A 20,398-nucleotide genomic window follows, 5' to 3' on the forward strand; every position below is an offset into this window, starting at 1 on the left:
TTGATGTTAATTATTTCTATGCTCTTTTTCTTTAATCATCTAAATACTTTGTACATAATGTATAGAGCTGTAATAAAACTACTACAATATATAATAAAGTATCTTCAATAACTTGACAATTGAGTTTTACTATAAAGTTTTGAGATAAAATTTTATAATTATAAAACTTAATTATTGGCCTCACAGCATACCACAAAATTAGGTTTTATTATTGATAATATAATAATACATTGATTTATATTTTTCTCTATAAATTATCGATTCAACTGATATAAATATAAACTATAAAGTAGACTTCCTATTATCGATGTAATTTATAGAATCATAAAATACCATCATTTCAATCTGAACTAATTTCATATATATGACTATATAATCCTTCATTTCTTTTTAATATCTTATTATTTTCTTTATAATCTTTCAGTGTTATTATTCCTGAGTAATTCTAATATATATATCTAGTATTTCAATTGTAAGACTGATATTTAATCTAACATAAGCTTAAGCACATTATAAACTTCTAACTGCGTATATAAAAAAATATTTTTTTATCTGATTCTTTTTTAAGTTATTTTAAAATTATTTATTTTGATTAATTTTTTTTATATTTATCATTTGCTAAACAAAATTATATACTAAATCTCTCTGATTAATATATTCTTTGTAAGACAAATTCTAATAATCCGAGATCTATCTCGCAATATACCTCATTTATATTAATCATCTTAAAATTCTTAATAAACAATTTCTTTGTTCAATACAATAAACCAAGATTACTATATATATATATATATATATATATATATATATATATATATATATATATATATATATATATATATATATATATATATATATATATATATATATATATATATATATATATATATATACTCATTTAGGTGGCATTTGTTATATCATTGGAATCAAATTAAAATACTTTATACGTTTAATTTATTCGCTTTAAGATCAGAATTTAAAAAACCAAAATATTAACAAAATCTCATATAAATTTTATTTTTCAATCCAATAAACACTCAATATGAAAACAAATATAATAGAATTTCTAGCAGGAATTAATCATAATTGACGTACTCAACATCCCACATACCTTATTGGCAGGGCTCACATTTGGTGCCAATGTTTCACTTAGTGGGATGTTAATGCATGATTCGAATTCATATAATAACCTCTTATATGCAGTTTAATGTAATAAAAAGTTTTAACTAAAAACAAACCACCTAACAATAATTAAAAGCCTCGAAAATAGTCATCTATTGAGAAAAAGAAATCTATCAACAACTATCCTTACAATCCTCTTTTCTGAGCAAATTTCAATTCCATAATTATGCTTATCCCAGTGATTTGAATGATTTTAACACAATAGATTCCTGAATTTTGATAAGCAGCAGATCTGAGCATTTGATACAAGGCTTTTGCCCTCCAGCCTGCCAGAAATCAAACAGTTCTTGGATAAATTACTTTTCAAAAGGGTAAAAAGGCAAAAGACCTGCAAGAAAAACTTCAAAAATTGTGTGCCCATACTACCTGGAAGCTTCCATATTTCCACGGATTATCAAAGATTGATTAAGAGCCGAACCGCCAAAACTGCTATAAGAAACGTGTTCATACGATCTATAAAAAGTACTTCATCCTGTCATCCCTCCTCATGGCATTATATACAGCTTGGACCTGAAAAGGCCAATTGAAACACATCATATGCCACAGCCGAAATGATAATAAATAAGAGACATCATGCACCCAATTCAATCTTACAAGAATTAGCACATAACCACTAAGGCATGGAATTTCTCTCAAGAGTAGCATGTTGGGAAGAAAAACAAAAAGGGAAAAACAAGAAGCATACCTGTTCGCTCGAGATAACACGAATAGGACCAATATTTACTGACACATACTTTCCCCTTGAAGATATTTTCTGACTCACGCTACCCTGTTCAGCAAAAAAGAACTAAATAAATGCAAAACCTTGATGTAATGTGAACTAAAATAATTGATCAATTGCCACTAGATACATTTAGACACTATGAAGAAAACTATGCCTCAATGAAAATAATTAGCAAGCCTACACAATTGAGTATGGGTCTATACAAAATAATTTTTTTGGACAATGCGTATTCTTTGCCTGAACTGAGCATCCATGACTATTTGAATAAATAATGAGAAAAGCATGGACTCCCAGGACTATTAACTTCAAAAGCATGATTTCTATGCCTTCGTGCATATAAAGCCAAAGGCAAACAATCTCCACCTGAAAGTATTCATTTTCTTCCATCAACGAGCAACAAATCAAGCAAAATGTCAACTCTGGCAGGTAAATGCATCTGGTAGTTTCATGTAAGCATTTTTACAAATTCAGTTCGACTTTGGGGTAAACAAAACAGCAGCATCCATGCGATAACCTTATCTTGCTTAAGAATTCACAATAGGATCTCCTCTGCACAAGAATTTCAAGATTGACAATCACTTCATAAGTGTTCCTCCAAATCTTGGATCGAGTTCCACTAACCTATGTGTTCTGGTATAAACTAGTATTCTTGAGGATATGAATTAAAAAAGAATTGACAAGAAGAAAGGACCAAAGAAACAAGAGCAAAAGAACCATTGAGATCACTATATACAGACAAGCCACAGAAAAAGGAGTACGAGTAATCGGTGCAGCAAGAAGACAGCTTCTGCAAGCAGTCTTGTAAAAAATCAAAGTTAAGTAATATAGGCTACCTAATATTCCAGCAGATGCAAATCTTGTTACTGCATAACTGATGAAAGAACAGCAAAATAGATAAGCTATTCCATCAGCAATTCACATAACTTTCAGAAAATTGCTTTATATAGGTACTGTAGCAAACCATGTAGACTTAAATCATACACCAAGTCTGGAAAGTTAAAACAATTATCACAAGCAGCGCCTAAGAAAGTAATACAATTGGTTGCAGCATTTGAAGTACTGGTTCATGCAGCTCCATAGTGGGCAGCTAATACAATTCCAGTTAAGGTCCCTTAATCATATATGTAGGCATCACAGCACAATATAGGCACTCCCAATTTTACAAATACCTTTTTTCTTAAAAGCATGTACAACATGATGCTAAGGAACCAATGCTAATACCTGGGTGTTGGCAAGCACAATAATTGTGCTATGTGCATTGGTTTAACTTATGTTTAATTGATTATTTCTGCAAGCGTCCATCCCCATGTCAACTAGTTCCAGAGCATTGACATGGTATGGAATAATGATAATTACTGTTCCAGCATCTGGACAAAACCCCTGAGCCACTGATCTCAAAACCTTCTCTCCTACATCTTTGAGAAACTGGTTAAATCAAATTCCAGAACCAACTTAAGAAAGTAGGAAAACCAACATGGAGCCCACATGAGAAGAAGGATGAGATCAACTGGTTGGAATGATGAATTTTTATATTACTAAGATGGATGATCTTTGGGGGAAGGATATATAAGAAGGGACTAGTTGAATACACGACACAAATTTGAATACATCATGATTTTCACTTATAATAGGAACAAGCATACTAATTAGTATAAGCAGAAAGAGTAGTACAGTGCTTCAAACATAGGGAACTAGTTGCAACTCATTCTTATAAACAACACATGAACCCACCAAACATCTAACTTTCATGGGTTGAAAATTTCATAATCAAATTCTAATATGGACTTAAAAATAATAAATAAATAATGTAAAAATAGAAATGATCCTGTTGGTAAATGGCAGAAAAGAACTCCTGAGGTATCTAAAGTCTAGAAAAGCATCATAAGGTTATACATGAATATCACGTTCTTCCAAAATTTTCCTGGTGTCTTATAAAACCATGTATTGCCCACTCTAGGTCTGCAGTCTGCTTACGACCTTTCTGAATTCCTCCAAGTTAAACTATACAATCAAAACCATCTTCATTATAAATTCCAAGATGTAGGAGATCTAGGATGTACATAAAAAAGAAAAAGTTAAACCAACAGCAGATTGACTGCAAGTGCAACTGTATAGTTTCAGTATTGCAGAGTGTCATACCAAGCCCATGAAATGATAATGATACAGTTACAAGACAGCATGAAGAAACCGAAGAATCAATCTTTAGTTCAAGGGAATCGCATGTTTAAGCTCAATTTATTCACTTCTTCAGTCTTGCTTTATTAGTAGTAATGCAACACTTGTCTTTCATGCCTTAATACCATTATCATTTAGGTTGGCTTCTTAAAAAATTGCAAGAAAAGTTACCGACTATAAAGTCTTGCCTTGCACAATACATATAAACCAGTAAAACTTTGCAAGCCTAACAATTCTACATTGATGAATGTTTTATTTTTTTCAGAACAGTAACACACAAACCTTTGGAATTGGTTCTTGGATCACAGATTCAACAGCAACAACCATTGATTGGACAAATTCATCACCCCCAGTTCCTATTGCGGTAAACCGTCTGTCCGTGGGGTATGAATTAACCTGAAAAACAGATAAATTGATGAATAGACTTGCATTCTCAAAACTCCACATAATAGAAAGAATTATTTTTTCTTCCTCTAGTTTTTTTTGTTTAATCAATTGGTAGAAAAGGTGAAGAAGCATCAAGGAAGTTTACCATATTGCACAAGTAAAATGTCAGCATGCTGATAAAATGATAAAAAAAGCCTCTGAACCACTAATTTAAATAAGGTTCCAAAATGAATCAACTAGACCACTTAACTAAAAATTGGATAAGCTCACAACATGAACAAAAGGAAATGTTCATAAAGTCAGTTCATCTTTTAATCTATAATGACACTGAAAAGGTTGGTTGCAGACCTGAGTACTTTAACAATTTGAGTATCCATGTAGTATTAGAAGCTGACACAAATCGGGACAATTATGCACTATAACCATGTTCCTATCAATGGATTAGCATAAGTACACATTTGCCTTGAGTGGATTTTGTATTAAGAGAGCATGAGGGTACGACGGACTCATATATAACTCCTCCAGTAAATGATCTTTCAATCATATGGGATAACCAGCCAGATGTGAAGTTCAAATATAAATGTCCTAGAGTAACAAAGGAATAATATAAACTAAAGCCTAGATGCTTATAAATGTACTATAATTAAAAGGTGATAAAAGAAGTTTGAACTTATATTGTGCTGTTGCTGTCATCAAAAAATAATTAAATGAATTCAACAATAGTGACAGGTACAAAAACAATTAATTTTGCACAATGGACTTTAAATTAAGGTGAAGTGGGGAAAAGAATATGGCAGAGTATTGTAACAAAATTGTACCTTCTTATCTAAAACAAGCCATTCATCAGTAGAATCATCCATCACTGTACCACCAATAACAACATTTGTGGTTTGTGCAACCCTTCCTTCAGACTTTGATACTTCTGGATTCAGTGCCAACATCAATTAAAAGGTGGGGGTTAAAACAAAGCATCAGAAAGAACAGTATCTGATACTTTAAATTGACAAATAACGGAAAAAGAATGAAACCAAACAGTCAAAATAAATGAATCTACTAACATCTTTTGGAAATACAACGAAAAGATTGCATAATGTATTTCAAAAATACATCAAATGCATGACTTCTTATGTATATTATTTGTATCCAATTTCACCAATATTTCTACTAGTCTAAATCCATTTTGAATCTTATTGTATCTGTACCCACCCAAAATATAAAACATATCCAAAAGCAGTCCAGCATCCAATATGTACCCAAAATAAACATATATCTGATCTGTATCCAATTCATATCTGTAATTATTTTGAACGAATATGACTTCATAATTTACATCCATCTACCATACTTATCCACTGATTACTAGAGGATAAGATAGGGCTTTCCCAATTTATGATATTTTTTCATGCCTTTTTTTTTACCTCAAAAGCCTAGGTCTCTGTTCTTTGGTTGAGGTTATTGTTATTATTCTCTTTCCTGTTATTACTAACCCTTGAATTCCTTGAACGCGTTGCCTCCTCTCCCCAAATTAAAATTAAAATAAAAAAGAAAAAGCTAAATTAGACTAGAAGATAACCCAAACACCACCAATGCGGGTCCCAAGCCAGATGAAAAAAGTGCAGGGTTGCATTAGGTCACTGACAACCAACATAAAATTATGTCAGATCTCATTAATATGAATCTTAACCAATTTCAATATAGAGCTAGATCGTCACTCGGAACACCTTCAGGGAAGGGATTAGAATTGATAGGCACTATGATTAGAAGAATAATAAATATTACTTGCTTATAAGAGACTAAGTGGGTAGGAAAAAAATCTAGAGTGATTGACAATACTAGATTGAAAATTTAATATACTGAAAAAGTTAAACACAGAAATGATGAATAAATTGTTGTTGATAAGGATCTTAAGAATAATGTTGTAGATGTAAAAAGATTTGAAGATAGAATTATAGTTCTATAATTTGTGAAAGAACAAGATTTTTTTGAATGTCGTTAGTGCTTATACCCCTCAAGTCGGATTGGTTGATTAAACTAAAAGAGATCTTTGGGAAAACTTAGATAACATCATTCAAAGAATGTCTATAACTGAAAAACTTATAATTAGAGGAGATTTGAATAGCCATGTAGGGAAAACATATAATAAATATAAATGGGTGCATGAGGGCTTTGGTTATGGAGAGAGAAATAAAGATGGTAGTATGATTTTGAATTTTGCAACTTCATATGGTCTTATAATTGTAAATACTCACTTAGAGATTAATATTTGATTACTTTTAAGAGTGGTCACAATTATAGTCAAATAAACTTTTTCTCATTAAAAAGGTAGACAAAGTTAGTTGTAAGAATTGTAAAGTTATACCTGGCAAAAGTTTGACGAATTAACATAGATTGATGGCAGTAGATATTTATTACAAAAAATAAAAGAAGCAAAAGATAGTAAAAAAATTTACTAGGATTAGATAGTAAAATTTTAAAGATGATAATGTAAACACTCTTAAGAATATGACGAAATGAGAGGCAACTTGGAATGAGTATAATATTAATATTATCTGGACTACCATGACTAATAAAATTAAGAGCTTAACAAAAGAGATTCTTGGTAAAACTAAAGATAGAGGTGTAACCTTAAGAGAGAGTTGATGGTGGTGCAAGAAAATTCAAAAAGTAATTTTTAATAAAAGATCATATTTTAAAGATTGACAAAGTTATAAAAATGAGAGAAAATGTAAAAGATATAAATAATCTAAAAAAAGAGGCTAAAACATGATTAGTATGACAAGATATAAAGTTTATGATAATTTTTATAGTAAATTAAGTACTAAAGATGGTGAAAAAGATATATATCGAATTGCTAAAGCTCAAGAAAAAAAGTATAAGGATTTGGATAATATTAGATCCATTAAAACCAAAGATAAAAGAATAGTTGTTAACGATAACAAGGTTAAGGAAAGATAAAAAAAATATTTTATAAATTATTTCATGAATATTCCAAACAGGACTTGGATTTAACAATAAATAATAATGATAGATTTAATAATCATAGATTTGTTAGTAAAATTAGAGCTAGTGAAGTAAAAAACGCATCAAAGAAGATGAAAATAACTAAGAGTGTTTGACTTGATGGTATCCTCATTTAGGTCTAAAAAAGTTTAGAGGACAAGAAAGTAGCTTGGTTAATTATCTTATTTAACGAAATCAGGTGATTCGAAAGGATGTCTGATAAATGGAGAAAGATTTTTTAAGTGTCAATTTACAAAAATAAGGATGACATATAAAATTATTCAAATTATAGAGGAATTACAATCATAAGTCATGCTATGAAACTTTGGAAAAGAGTTATCAAAAGTAGGATAAGGCATAAAACAAATATCTCTGAAAATCAATTTAGTTTTATGCCTGAAAGATCACCAATAGAAACTATTTATTTATTAAGACAATTAATGAAAAATATAAAGAGAAAAATAAAGATTTAAATATAGTTTTTATTGACCTAGAGAAAGCCTATGTTATGGCTCCTAGAGATTTATTATGGTGGATTTAACAAAAAAAAAATGATGTATCCACTAATTATATTGATATTATTAAAGATATGCATGCCAATGTAGCTACTAGTATTAGAATATATGGAGTATGCCTAGTGAGTTTCCTATTATAAAAGGATTACATCAAGGATCTACATTAAGTCCCTATCTTTTCACATTGATACTGAATGAACTTACTAGTCACTTACATGATAGATCTCCCTAGTGTATGTTATTTACTAATGATATCATCTTAGTTGATGAAAGTCTAAGTGGAATTAATTATAAACTTGAGCTATGAAGGCAAACCTTATAATCGAGTTAAGATGTAATTTTAGGGATTCTAGGAATAGATAGAAGAATATAGTTAAATTGGATAGACAAAAGTTCATTTTAAGTAAAATTTTAGGTATCTTGGATCAATTATTCGTCAAAATAGAGAAATCGATAAAGATATTATTTATAGAGAAAAAATAGGAATCTTGTATAATCATCAGATACCTTTGAGATTAAAAGAAAAATTTTATAAAATAGTTGTGAGACCAAAAATGCTTTATAGATCTAAGTGTTAGACGGTTAATAAACGACATATACAAAAAGTTTGTGCAGCCGAGATGAGAATATTGAGATGGATGTATGGAGTTACTAGGATAGATGAGAAAAGAAATACATTTATTCGTGAATAACTATCTATCCCTTCAATAGAGGATAAAATGAAAGAAAATCGTTTAAGATGATAAAGGCACGTGTTTAGGAGACCTCAAGATACTGTAGTTAGAAGAGATGAAATCATTAATGTTGATGGTACAAGAAGAGATAAAGACTTAGAAAGACCTTAATAGAAATTATAATAAAAAGTTAAGTACTCTAAACTTAATTAAACATATGATTTTATACCTATAGCAATAGTGACAAAGGGTTCAAACGGCTTTATTGTTGTTGTTGTAGAAGACTATAAGTTAACCCAGTGAACCCAACATGAACTGGTTGCCTAATATGCTGAATCTACTTTCAATCATATATCACCTGCAGCTTCAAAATATACAAAATCACAGATAGCAATGATCCCACATAAAAATCCAACAAATTTTTCCATGGCAAAATTGGTGTGTCCCCGCAATCATTTCATCAAACAGAAGCACAAATAAGTTCCCAGATACTCTACTCACTCTTTCAAAAATTCATTCCTTCTTCCCCTGCCCAATACGTTCGAACTCTCTTCCGGCGCCTCATATGGACAAAGCGTGATAAGAAAAAAAGGAATCTTAAGAGGGATCCAATTAGGAGCAATTATACCGATCAGCCACAAATCACAAAGCTACCGACAACAGATTGGGAACTTTCAGGGACTCACCGGAGATGGCCTTGAGGACAGCTTCCTGGGGAGGGCCCTGGTCGTCCTGAGGAGAGGACGAACGGGAGGCCGGCGTCTGGGCGTCGCCGTGGGAGCACCGAAGAGGAGCGGCTACGAACGGAGCCCTAACTCGAGGCCGGACAAGAGGAGTAGCGACCGAATGGAAAGCGCCGAGGATCGGGCGGCAGGAGGGTCGCCATGGCTGCTCCGATAACAGCATCGAGCGCATCACAACGCTTCTGCACACCATGGCTGATCTCTTTCTTCGCCTACGTCTCTCTCCGCTCACTCTTTCTTCTCTGGTAGTCGTCCCGCTCCACAAGACGTCTACTAATTGAAATCTAAAGCTAACGAGTGGCTCACGGTGGCCCGAGGTTAAATTACTTGTGCCGCGAGCTTGACTCAACCCGGTTCGGTTCGAGTTCGGACCGGATTAATTGCAGACCCAAACTTATGATTAACTTGGTTTGGTTAAACCAATTAAAGCTTGAGAACTGTGCAGCTCTCGACGAGAGCTTGCAGCTGACACCTACAGCAAGTGATCTCCGAGCAAGCAGCGGTGATCTTTCTGGTGGCCTTCTCCCTCGTCCTTTCTGCTTTCTCCACCTCTTCTCTGGCTCGCTCCCGGACCAGCCTAGCTCACGCAAACTCGTTCTTTGCCGATTCCAGCTCCTTGCTCGTCAACTCCTTTATCTTCTCAGTGTAAGCGTTCTCCATGGCCGCAAGTCGGATCTGCTCTCCGGTTTGCTGCTTCAGTAGTTGCAGGTTTCTGGGCTTTTGCATCTTGAAATCTTCGTCAAGTTCAATTCTTGTGTGTGTTGCTTTGGCATATTATACATCCGGCTAGATCCTTTATGCCCAGTTGATATGGTACCTTCTCCTCTTCCAGATTGGTTCTTTCGAAGGTCTGGGTTAAGTTCATTGTGTCTGATGTTATGCGATGGAAATAGTGGACATTGCTGGTGTCGAAGAAGAATGTGTTAGGAGAGGGCAGCACACCATCTGTATGCTCTCAACCATGCTTGTCCCTTCCCCAACAAAAGAGTAATGTGCGTGGGGTGGATGTCCTCTTCTCTCTTTTGGGATAATAATTCATGTAACTCTATTAACAAGTATCCCACAACGCACACGATGCACCTCATAAACAATCTGGCTATCAACATGAAATCAGACAAGTCGTCATTAGATTAGGTTATGGTGCTTCAGAACATCCTTATCATCTGCTTTAGGTGTGAACTAGTTGATCACAAAACTGAGTCCTACCCCTCGACCAAAGAGAGTGCTAGTTCTCTTAGGGAAAACACTAAGGGTTTGGTGGAGAAACAAGGGAAGAAGATAGACTCTTGACAATGCAGCGTAAAATCAACGACAAAAGTTGATAACAGCGAGATGTGCAGAAACATGAGCCTTATCTCTGATACAAGCAGAGAGTCGGGCACTCTTGCACATCATCTGCCTCATCTCTGATACAAACATAAAGCATAACACTCTTTGAAGCACTAAAACATGTCAAAGGAGCTTAACATCTACAAAATTCAGATTACAATTTGAGCTAGCTGATAATTTTTTTAAATATTTATAGTAAAATCCTGCCATATAATTACGTGGAGGAAAAAAGAAGGAAGTAATTTTGGTGGTAATACGCGTCCACGTAATACGGCAAACCTACAGTTCCAGCACTGTTGCCGCCAACTTGTGGTGTGATTAATTCTTGGACCCACCAATCTTCCACCAATCATGAGTCAGGTGTGTTCACTGTGACGAAAACAGTGTTGGAAAGTGTCTCCGTGTTTGTGCCGGTGGTGGCCCACCGGATATTTCGCGCCTATTTTCCCTTTCCCACTGTCCATCTTTACGTCGAACCCCACACAAATCCACCCCTCCCAATACCACCACAGTCATGGCCCCACGTGGCACTCCTCTGTCACGCGGCTTCCCTCTCGTACCAGACCCCCGTATGAGGACGAAAGACAGATAATTGGCCCTTTACCTTTATCTCTCCGCTTAGGTAAGTGCCGCCGTCTCGTCTTCCCGTGCAATCACTATGATGTAACCCCACCGTCCGCTGGGCCCACGCAACCCTTGCCTCTCCCGTTGCAAGCAGAAAGCCCCCAAATTTAAACCACATTCCCCTTTTTTCCCTTCGTCGGCCGATGATGGCGGCGCCGCCATCATCCCAGGAGGGAAGAGGAAGAGGAGGAATGGAGGAGTCAGAGCCGTTGCTGGCGGAGAACCCGGACCGTTTCTGCATGTTCCCTATCACCTACCCCTCCATCTGGGAGTTCTACAAGAAGGCGGTGGCCTCGTTCTGGACGGCGGAGGAGGTGGACCTGTCGCCGGACCTCTCCCACTGGCAACACCGTCTCACCCCCGACGAGCGCCGCTTTGTCTCCCACGTCCTCGCTTTCTTCGCCGCTTCCGATGGCATCGTCATCGAGAACCTCGCCGCGCGCTTCATGCGCGACGTCCAGCTCCCCGAGGCCCGCGCCTTCTACGGCTTCCAGATCGCCATCGAGAACATCCACTCCGAGATGTACTCCCTCCTCCTCGACACCTACGTCAAGGACCCCGACGACAAGTATCGCCTCTTCCACGCCATCGATACCGTCCCCGCCGTCGCCCGAAAGGCCGACTGGGCCCTTCGCTGGATCGATTCCTCCGGTTCCTTCGCCGAGCGCCTCGTTGCCTTCGCCTGCGTCGAGGGCATCTTCTTCTCCGGCTCCTTCTGCGCTATCTTCTGGCTCAAGAAACGCGGCCTCATGCCCGGCCTCACCTTCTCCAACGAACTCATCTCCCGCGACGAGGGCCTCCACTGCGACTTCGCCTGCCTCCTCTACAGCCTCCTCCGCAACAAGCTGTCCGAGGAAGCGGTCCGGGCAATCGTTGCGGACGCTGTTGACATCGAACGGGCGTTCGTCTGCGACGCACTCCCTGTCGCTCTCGTCGGGATGAACGTTGATCTCATGAGCCAGTACATCGAGTTCGTGGCCGACCGCCTGCTCGGGTCGCTGGGCCACGGCAAGTTGTACCGGGCGGCCAACCCCTTCGACTGGATGGAGCTCATCTCGCTGCAGGGTAAGGCCAACTTCTTCGAGAAGAGGGTGGGCGAGTACCAGAAGGCCTCCGTGATGTCGAGCTTGAACGGGACCGGAGCCATCCATGTCTTCAAGCTTGATGAGGATTTCTGAAGGTATCCCATCTCTCAGCTGTTTGCTTATTATCATATGCATAGGGGTTAGCTTATTCCATGGACTGATTTGGAGCACTTGTGATCTTTCTTCTCGAGCGCCATGTGCTCGGGGAAATGCCTAGGCGGGACTGTTTTATGGTTCTGTCCATGTGTGACATGTTTGAAGAAATGCCTATACGGGTTCTTTTATATATATATATATATATATATATATATATATATATATATATATATATGTATTTAGATTAATCGTTACACTCGAGTTACACTCATTCACAAGACTTATTAAAAAATTATATTAATTTTTATATAAAAATATCATAAATTTATAATAAAATTTAAAAATATCAAGTTATCCTTAAAAAATATATTAATTTCTATATAAAATTATCTAGAAAAACTATCACACTTGGCTTACACTCTGAGTTATACTCATTCACAAAATATATTAAAAATATATTAATTTTAGGTTGGCGAGGTGATGTGGCACAAGATCGTGATAATTAGCATCAAAATTAACCTGATTTTATTGCATGGGGGCAAAGTGACTTTGCATGCATGCAGATTGCAGTGTGATATTTGCATGCATGCAGATTGCAGATTGCAGTGTGATATACGATTTGGTCGATTGATGCCATGATGTTATTATCCCCTTCAGCCCAATCTTTGCATCACCCAAAGAAGGTAAAGAAAGAAGTGTTCATCCATGACATGGACTCATGGATTCTCAAGCTGTATATTGCTCCTGAAACTTCAAGCTTCAATCAATACTCAAGACATCCTCCACTCGACTTTAGGATTGCACCCAATCCAATCATACAACACCACCCACAGAAATCCAATTCTATGGTCTGTAAAAGGAACAATGGACGATCCAAATCAAGTAGTTCGAAGAATACCATTTTGCCCCGCTCAATAAGACACAAAGAGTAGTAGATCACGTACATGCACCTCAGGTAGAAACTGGTACTTCAGCGGTCTCCTCGGGGATCAGAGAACGATGGAGCGATGAGGGACTCGCAGCACCATTGTAGAATCCCAAGGCACCCTTTACCTGCGCACTCTGCACAGTGAGCATGTTCGTACAGTACATATATGGTCTGAGAGAGAGAGAGAGAGAGAGAGAAAAGGGGCGGTGAGGTGGCATCGAATCTATCTATTTTTTATTTTTATTTTTCTAATCGATTTAGAATTAAATTAGAATCAAATCGCTAGAATTCGATTTTGATTCTGATGAGGGTAATAATTACGATAAGACTTGCGTGACACCCGCTGACGTCCCACTCCCCTGTTAGTCCGACACCGCGTGACTGACACGGGTCGAAACGTCAATCGAGGCCCATTAACGACCGCTCAGGTTCGACTCCGCACGCTACGTCGATAGCGATGTCAGATGCCATCAGAAGGTACGATCCTACCCTCTACGGGCAGGCACATCAGGTAACACCGAACTCCCCTATAAATACCCTTGCATACCAAATGAAAAGGGAGGAAAAAACATAGATAACAACACCACTACGATTATTCACTGACTTGATCGTCGGAGGGGTCGGGTCGAGCTCTCCCGTCCCGACCTGTGTGCAGGGACGAAGGCGAGACGTTTCTCTCCGGGCGCGTTGGCAAAGGACCTCCTCCCAAAGGAATCGGCGACCCGTCATCCGGACCCGAACCAAGCCGCGTCGGCCCCGAGGTCACGACTAAAAAGTTGTTTACACTAACAGATTCCATTCGGTATCATCGAACCATTAGCCTTATTCAATGAAGAGTAAACTGTTGATTACTTGTTGGAGTATAGGTTGCACCTTCTAAGACACACAAAGGTAATCTCTCGGCTGGCTTACTCCTCCTCTTAGATTAATGCTGCCAAGGTCAAATGCCCGGTTATTGGCCATAAAAGTGGGAGCATGTGTCTCACATTGCCTCTGTTGTATATATATATATATATATATATATATATATATATATATATATATATATATATGTGTGTGTGTGTGTGTGTGTGTGTTGATCATCACGTTTAACATCGGATTATTATATTTGATGCTGCTTAATCCACGTAACAAAAGCAAACGAAACGTTCTAAGGAACAATTGACTTCAACTTGTGAAGAAAAGAAATGTTTATGAACTCATCAAAAGCTGTAATCCTTCATATATGTGTGAATTAATAGAGTTAATTGAGAATTGCCACCATCCGATTGGCAACAACACAATTCATGTTGGAATCCACGCAACCCATTGCATTTCTTTTCTAGTAGAAGTGATCTTATCCTTTAAATCCATATATCTACCTCAAGTTGAGTAGGAACGTACAAAAAAATATGTAGTAGATGGCATCGATGACGACTTATTTGTTTGAGATGTGCCCCAACGAAACCTTCATCTCCTCTTCTTCCGAGCAAAGCAACCACAAAGTTAGGTCAACGATGAGTTCATTTGGTGGTATATTTAATTACTTTGTGATCGATCGATAATTATTTGATATAGATTTATCTCATATTCCGATAAGAACATTCGAACCCAAATTAGGAGAAGAGGAAGAACCCAAATCCCCCACCACATGCTTCCTATCATTCCTTGATCCTTCTTCTTTCTTCTTGTATGTTCTTTGAATTGGAAGGTTGACATTTCCCCTCCTCCCTCACCTGAGGCTAAGTTTGTGCAGGCCGTTTCGATTTCCTGTTAATCCAGCTGCGGTTAACTCCTAACCGTGTTTACTTTGCCAAAGCCAGAAGTTATTAACCACCTCTTCCTCCCATGGCCAAACACCTATCCCTCCCTCTCTCTCTCTCTCTCTCACTGACTCACTCTCACATACTACTTGACCTGAGACCGGCCAAGGAACGTGTTGCGTTATAATAAGGGATGTGTGCATGGGAAGCTACGAGAGCCTTTGGGGTGACGCGACGGAGAGCGAACCGTCAACCCCCGTTTGACCTGCGTTAACGGGCGAATCCCACCGTTTCGCGAGGGCAGAAGAGTCATTACGTAGCGGGAGCTTTCCAGATATAGTCATCTCCGTGTATAAAAGGAAGCGTCTCTCTCTCTCTCTCTCTCCCCTCCTCCTCCGCCCCTGAGACTTCCTCCGCCTTGGGCACACGGGCGAACGGGTTACGGGCTGCTGGAGATATGAGGACGAGAAGAGGGCTCTGCTACCCCGGGCTGCCGCAGTGGGAGGCCCAGTGGAGGGCGGTAGACGAGGGACAGGCCGGTAGGGCCAGGAAGAGGACGCGGAGGCTCCACCGAGTCGGAAGGCGAACCGCCGCTGAGTGGCCTGACTTGTTCGATACCCTCCCGGATGACCTCGTCGTCTCCATCCTCTCCAAGCTGAGCGCCTCAGCCGCGTCTCCGTCGGATCTCGCCAGCGTCCGGATAACGTACTGCGTTTCTTCTGTTCCTCCTGCGGTGTCTCGTTTGATTCTAATTCGACGGCAAAGATCTGATCTTTTTGTTGGAACGATTGTAGGTGTAAGAGGCTGAACGGGTTGGGATCGAGTCCGCTGGTTCTCGCCACGGCGTCGGTGAAATCGCTCGCGGTTGGAGCCAGGAACTGGACGGAATCGGCGCACAGGTTCTTGAAGCAGTGCGCCGACGCCGGAAATCTCGAAGCTTGCTACATGCTGGGCATGGTAGGAGGCGTCTCTGCTGTTTTTTGGTTCTCGGCGGAAAAGGAAGGATCTTGGAGGAGGAAGAGTTGATTGATTTGTGTTGTGTGGTTGGGTTCTGCAGATCCGGTTCTACTGCCTGGAGAGCCGAGGGAGCGGGGCGGCGCTGATGGCGCGGGCGGCGATGGGGTCCCACGCGGCGGCGCTGTACTCGCTGGCGGTTATACAGTTCAACGGCAGCGGAGGGTCCAAGCGCGACAAGGACCTTGGCGCGGGGGTGGCGCTGTGCGCCCGCGCGGCCGTCCTCGGCCACGTCGACGCGCTTCGGGAGCTCGGCCACTGTCTCCAGGACGGATACGGCGTCCGGCGCAACGTCGCGGAAGGCCGCCGCTTCCTCATCCAGGCCAACGCCCGGGAGCTTGCTGCGGTCCTCAACCCCTCCTCCCCCGCCGCCGCCGCCGCCGCCTGGCAGCACCACCACCGCGACGGCCTGGCCTCCGGCTGCTCCCTGTTGAGCGACTTCGGCTGCAACGTACCAGCCCCGGAGGCGCACCCGGCCAACCGGTTCATGGTGGAGTGGTTCACGTCGAGGGGCGGCGCCGGCGAGAGCGGGCCGGGAGAGGAGGGGCTCCGCTTCTGCTCCCACGGCGGGTGCGGAAGGGCGGAGACCAGGCGTCACGAGTTCCGTCGCTGCTCCGTGTGCGGCGTCGTCAACTACTGCTCGAGGGCGTGCCAGGCGCTGCACTGGAAGCTGGCGCACAAGGCGGAGTGCGCTCCCATGGAGCGGTGGCTCGATGCGGCGGGCGGCGTAGAGATGATGAATTAAATGGGGGAGAGAGAGAGTCGAGTTTTCCATTTGTACAGCGGGAGAAAAGTATTCTCTTTTTTCCTTTAATTTCAAAGAGATAAAGCAAAAGAAAAATATATCAAATCACTTAATTTCTTTTTTCCATGCACATAAAATCAAAAAATCATATAAAAATGTGGAACTATTTGCACAAGTGGGCGTTCCTTATTCTTCCTGCAGCAATTCAATTCAATTCAATTCAATTCAATATAAACTTTATTAGAGCCAATCAAGCCTGTGTTTATAAGGGGAGATTTAAATGAAATTAAGGAGAACAGCCAATTACTCCTCACATCACATCACATCACATCATGTTGCTTGGTGGAGGTTATGCAATAAATAATATACTTATGTTATAAATACCATATGTAATTAATAATTATATATATATATATATATATATATATATAATTCTTTTTGAGTTGCATCGTCAACTTGGATTCCGTTTATGCCTCAAACGCAAATAAGATTATTTAGTCACCATCTATTTTGATTGCGTGATCAATAATACATTTATTTACGATTAATGGAATTCAAACTCATCACATTTAGCTATTTATTTCTTGAGTGTTTGATAAACACTAGATGTAAATTAAATTTTAAATTTAGATTGACGTATGTGGTGCTTAGTAAAATTATATTTCAAAATTTTATTATATATTATATGATACAATTTTCCTTTTAATTTTTAATATTTATTCATATATATATATATATATATATTAGTATGTAAATAAATAAAATAAATAAATGAGTATATATAATCTTATAAAAAAATTCATATGACCTAAGATATATAGTAAATAAGAAATATAATCATTTAAATAAATATTAAATAATTTAAAAAAATAAATAAATAAAATTTTATTTTTTAGAAGACATAAGTCATGTCGTTATATTAAGATCGATAAAAATCGAGAGAAAGGGAGAGAAAATGAGGATCATGATTTCTATTATATAGTAGTAATCTTGTGATTTTAGAGAATATCATAGGATCCTATGAAAATTTTTAAAAATTGTTAGCATTGAACATTTGCGACACAACTTTTGGATCAAACATAATTTTAAAAAATTATCAAATATTAATTTATATTTAAAATATGTATTAGGTGCTCAATGCACATTTCAAATATATTTCAAATATATTCTGAAACATGTCATTAGCCTAAGTTAAATGATATGAAAAAAAAAATTATTAATTCATATTACAAATATAATTTTTTTTCTTATTTTATTCAAGATATGCAACAAAATAGTTATATTTTTATAAGGTAATCAACTAATAATAATTCAAATAGGAGCAAAGTAAAAGAAGTCTAAAGTAAGTGCCACTATAAAACAGCAAAGCAATAGGAGATTTGTAGGGAGAGAGGGCTCAATTTGTTGGTATATATATATATATATATATATATATATATATATATATATATATATATATATATATATATATATATATATATATATATATATATGAACTAAGATGACTCAACTTACGGATATAAAGTTGAGGTCAGAAGATCTTGACATGAGATAAGAGAATATAAAGATAAGTACTCTTAAAGAATATGCAACTGTACTATGATAAAGGAAGCGATGCACAATGAAAATTTTGTTGAAGGGCAAAGGCCCAGGATCCACACAATGGTGCATAAATTTTAACAAAGTTAATAGACTTCGAGAACTATTAGGCAACAGACTGTCTTAGAGCTATGCTTCGTCCGGGTGTGACCCGAAAGCAAGTAGACAAAGGTTATTTACCAAGGGAGCAAACATATTCAGAGGTGGTAGAAGTCATATGATGTACTAGCAGAGATTATAATCCGAATTCATCCCATAAAAGATTAGAATGTAATGAAAATGTCACTAGGTGGTGATATGTTACAGTAGATTATGGTGGAATAGTTCAAGGCAATATGACACACATAAGAGAAGCCTAGTAAGAGACTAGATCATACGAAGGTATGATTGAAAATTATTCGGAGCTCCACTTCAGTGAATAACATGACACCAAGAAAGGTTATAGATTCAATAAGTGAATATTATAGTACCGCAAAGGTGGATCTTCTATGCATGTATCAAATTTTACATCGGATGAAAGCCTTGGTCAACAACATATAGAGGTTGTGTACTATTGAGGAGGAATTTTGAGTACAAGTACCAGTAAATCCCATGGGGAGAAGCTTAATCATATAAAGGTGTAATCGAAGCGGTTAAAAAATTGGACTATTCTAGATCTCATGTTCGCTTAAGGGAGCTTGACAAGTTAGAGGTAAGTGAATGTTGCTATCAATGAAGTAAAGAAGAATAGAATCAATGCGAGCCTTATAATATGATTGTAGAGGCCATGAGAGTTACATTTTGAATCCATTGACATAAGGGAATTGCTCGGAGAATACAAAAATATTGAAGCAAGTGGTCAAAAGGGACAATAAAGCGATGACGAGTCCAGAGGGACTCAACTATAAAAAAAAAACAAGTTTAATAGAGGTAGACTCGGAAGAGTGTCATAATGCCGTAGAGACAGATCTACCGATTGCGAAAAAAAGAAGTAGATGCGAGGTAACAAATAGTAGAGCCATGGGCATAATAGTGTCATGGTACCAAAGAGGTAAGACTTTTGTAGAGTCATCAATCCCTTGCTCTCCTGGAGGGAGAGTAATTGGTCGTGAAAGAGGCCGAGGAGGTGAAGAATACAAAAGCAAACTCCAAGTATCGATACAAGACTAAAGTGTAGAGGCTAAAAAATTTCATAAGATTGATGTCAATAGACTTTTCATCAAAATAACCAAAACTTGGGGGATTTCGGGTTAAAGCAAGAGTACTCGATAAAGGAATGAAGTAGGCAATCTACGGTGCTATACATTTTATATTTAAAGTAAATGACATAAATGATGGAGAAGATAGTATAATTCTAAAGATGACCAAGTCGGGGTGAACTTTTGCCTTTTTCAGACAAAATGACTTGCATTATAAAAGTTCAAGGTGAATCATAGTACATAACTCAATATAAGGAGTGCAAACATTTAAGTACTTCAAAAATGTGAGCAAAGATCAGGCGAAGACTAGTAATCGACTCAATGCATGAAATATAACTCTCGAGGAGATGAGCGAAGTTAAGTAACATTTGTATTCTCAACCGTTAAGAGAATGGACAAAACCGAATATCCTAATTCTCTTATTTATTTGGCAAATGAGCTTTATATATGTTTAAAGACCCTTTGAAGAAACTTAAAAAAAAATAATTATTAAATCCTCACCAATGATATCGGTGCTACTAAGAGTAGACTATCCAGTTTTTTTCTCGATATAATGCTAATAAAAAACAAAAGTAATACCAACCTACTTAGAGATGACAACTAAGTAGAAAAGGAATCGATAGATAAATTTTACAAAGAAAAGACCTCAAGAAATTCA

At 38.0% G+C, this 20,398-nt stretch overlaps 3 protein-coding genes across 3 annotated transcripts; 2 read left to right on the plus strand and 1 right to left on the minus strand.

The window, feature by feature from the left end:
- Nucleotides 1-1,251: 1,251 nt before the first annotated feature.
- On the minus strand, nt 1,252-9,674 carry LOC135593975 (uncharacterized). The gene is made up of 6 exons (XM_065084367.1): nt 9,344-9,674; nt 5,287-5,390; nt 4,364-4,477; nt 1,868-1,951; nt 1,549-1,692; nt 1,252-1,448 (listed from the first exon to the last, which is right to left on the minus strand). The coding sequence occupies exons 1-5, from the start codon at nt 9,591-9,593 to the stop codon at nt 1,636-1,638; spliced, it is 609 nt and encodes a 202-aa protein (XP_064940439.1). The 5' UTR covers nt 9,594-9,674; the 3' UTR covers nt 1,252-1,448; nt 1,549-1,635.
- Nucleotides 9,675-11,443: 1,769 nt separating this feature from the next.
- On the plus strand, nt 11,444-12,675 carry LOC103999358 (ribonucleoside-diphosphate reductase small chain). The gene has a single exon (XM_009421100.3). The coding sequence runs from the start codon at nt 11,497-11,499 to the stop codon at nt 12,529-12,531; it is 1,035 nt and encodes a 344-aa protein (XP_009419375.2). The 5' UTR covers nt 11,444-11,496; the 3' UTR covers nt 12,532-12,675.
- A 2,935-nt stretch (nt 12,676-15,610) lies between these two features.
- On the plus strand, nt 15,611-16,996 carry LOC135594433 (F-box protein At1g67340-like). The gene is made up of 3 exons (XM_065084818.1): nt 15,611-15,909; nt 15,999-16,161; nt 16,262-16,996. Exons 1-3 carry the CDS (start codon nt 15,662-15,664, stop codon nt 16,961-16,963), a joined length of 1,113 nt encoding a protein of 370 aa, XP_064940890.1. The 5' UTR covers nt 15,611-15,661; the 3' UTR covers nt 16,964-16,996.
- Nucleotides 16,997-20,398: the final 3,402 nt, after the last annotated feature.

Source organism: Musa acuminata, chromosome BXJ1-9, assembly GCF_036884655.1.
Source record: "Musa acuminata AAA Group cultivar baxijiao chromosome BXJ1-9, Cavendish_Baxijiao_AAA, whole genome shotgun sequence".
Taxonomy (NCBI): Eukaryota; Viridiplantae; Streptophyta; class Magnoliopsida; order Zingiberales; family Musaceae; genus Musa; species Musa acuminata.

What these genes read in the sequence shown, in the direction of transcription:
- LOC135594433 (XM_065084818.1), top strand. Translation starts at nt 15,662, where the DNA reads ATGAGGACGAGAAGAGGGCTCTGCTACCCCGGGCTGCCGCAGTGGGAG. An exon ending in CTCGCCAGCGTCCGGATAAC is followed by an intron (nt 15,910 to 15,998) that starts GTACTGCGTTTC and finishes GAACGATTGTAG; the next exon opens with GTGTAAGAGGCTGAACGGGT. An exon ending in CTTGCTACATGCTGGGCATG is followed by an intron (nt 16,162 to 16,261) that starts GTAGGAGGCGTC and finishes TGGGTTCTGCAG; the next exon opens with ATCCGGTTCTACTGCCTGGA.
- LOC135593975 (XM_065084367.1), bottom strand. Translation starts at nt 9,593, where the DNA reads ATGGTGTGCAGAAGCGTTGTGATGCGCTCGATGCTGTTATCGGAGCAG. An exon ending in TGTCCTCAAGGCCATCTCCG is followed by an intron (nt 5,391 to 9,343) that starts GTGAGTCCCTGA and finishes CACTGAATCCAG; the next exon opens with AAGTATCAAAGTCTGAAGGA. An exon ending in GTGTTATCTCGAGCGAACAG is followed by an intron (nt 1,693 to 1,867) that starts GTATGCTTCTTG and finishes TGGCCTTTTCAG; the next exon opens with GTCCAAGCTGTATATAATGC.
- LOC103999358 (XM_009421100.3), top strand. Translation starts at nt 11,497, where the DNA reads ATGATGGCGGCGCCGCCATCATCCCAGGAGGGAAGAGGAAGAGGAGGA.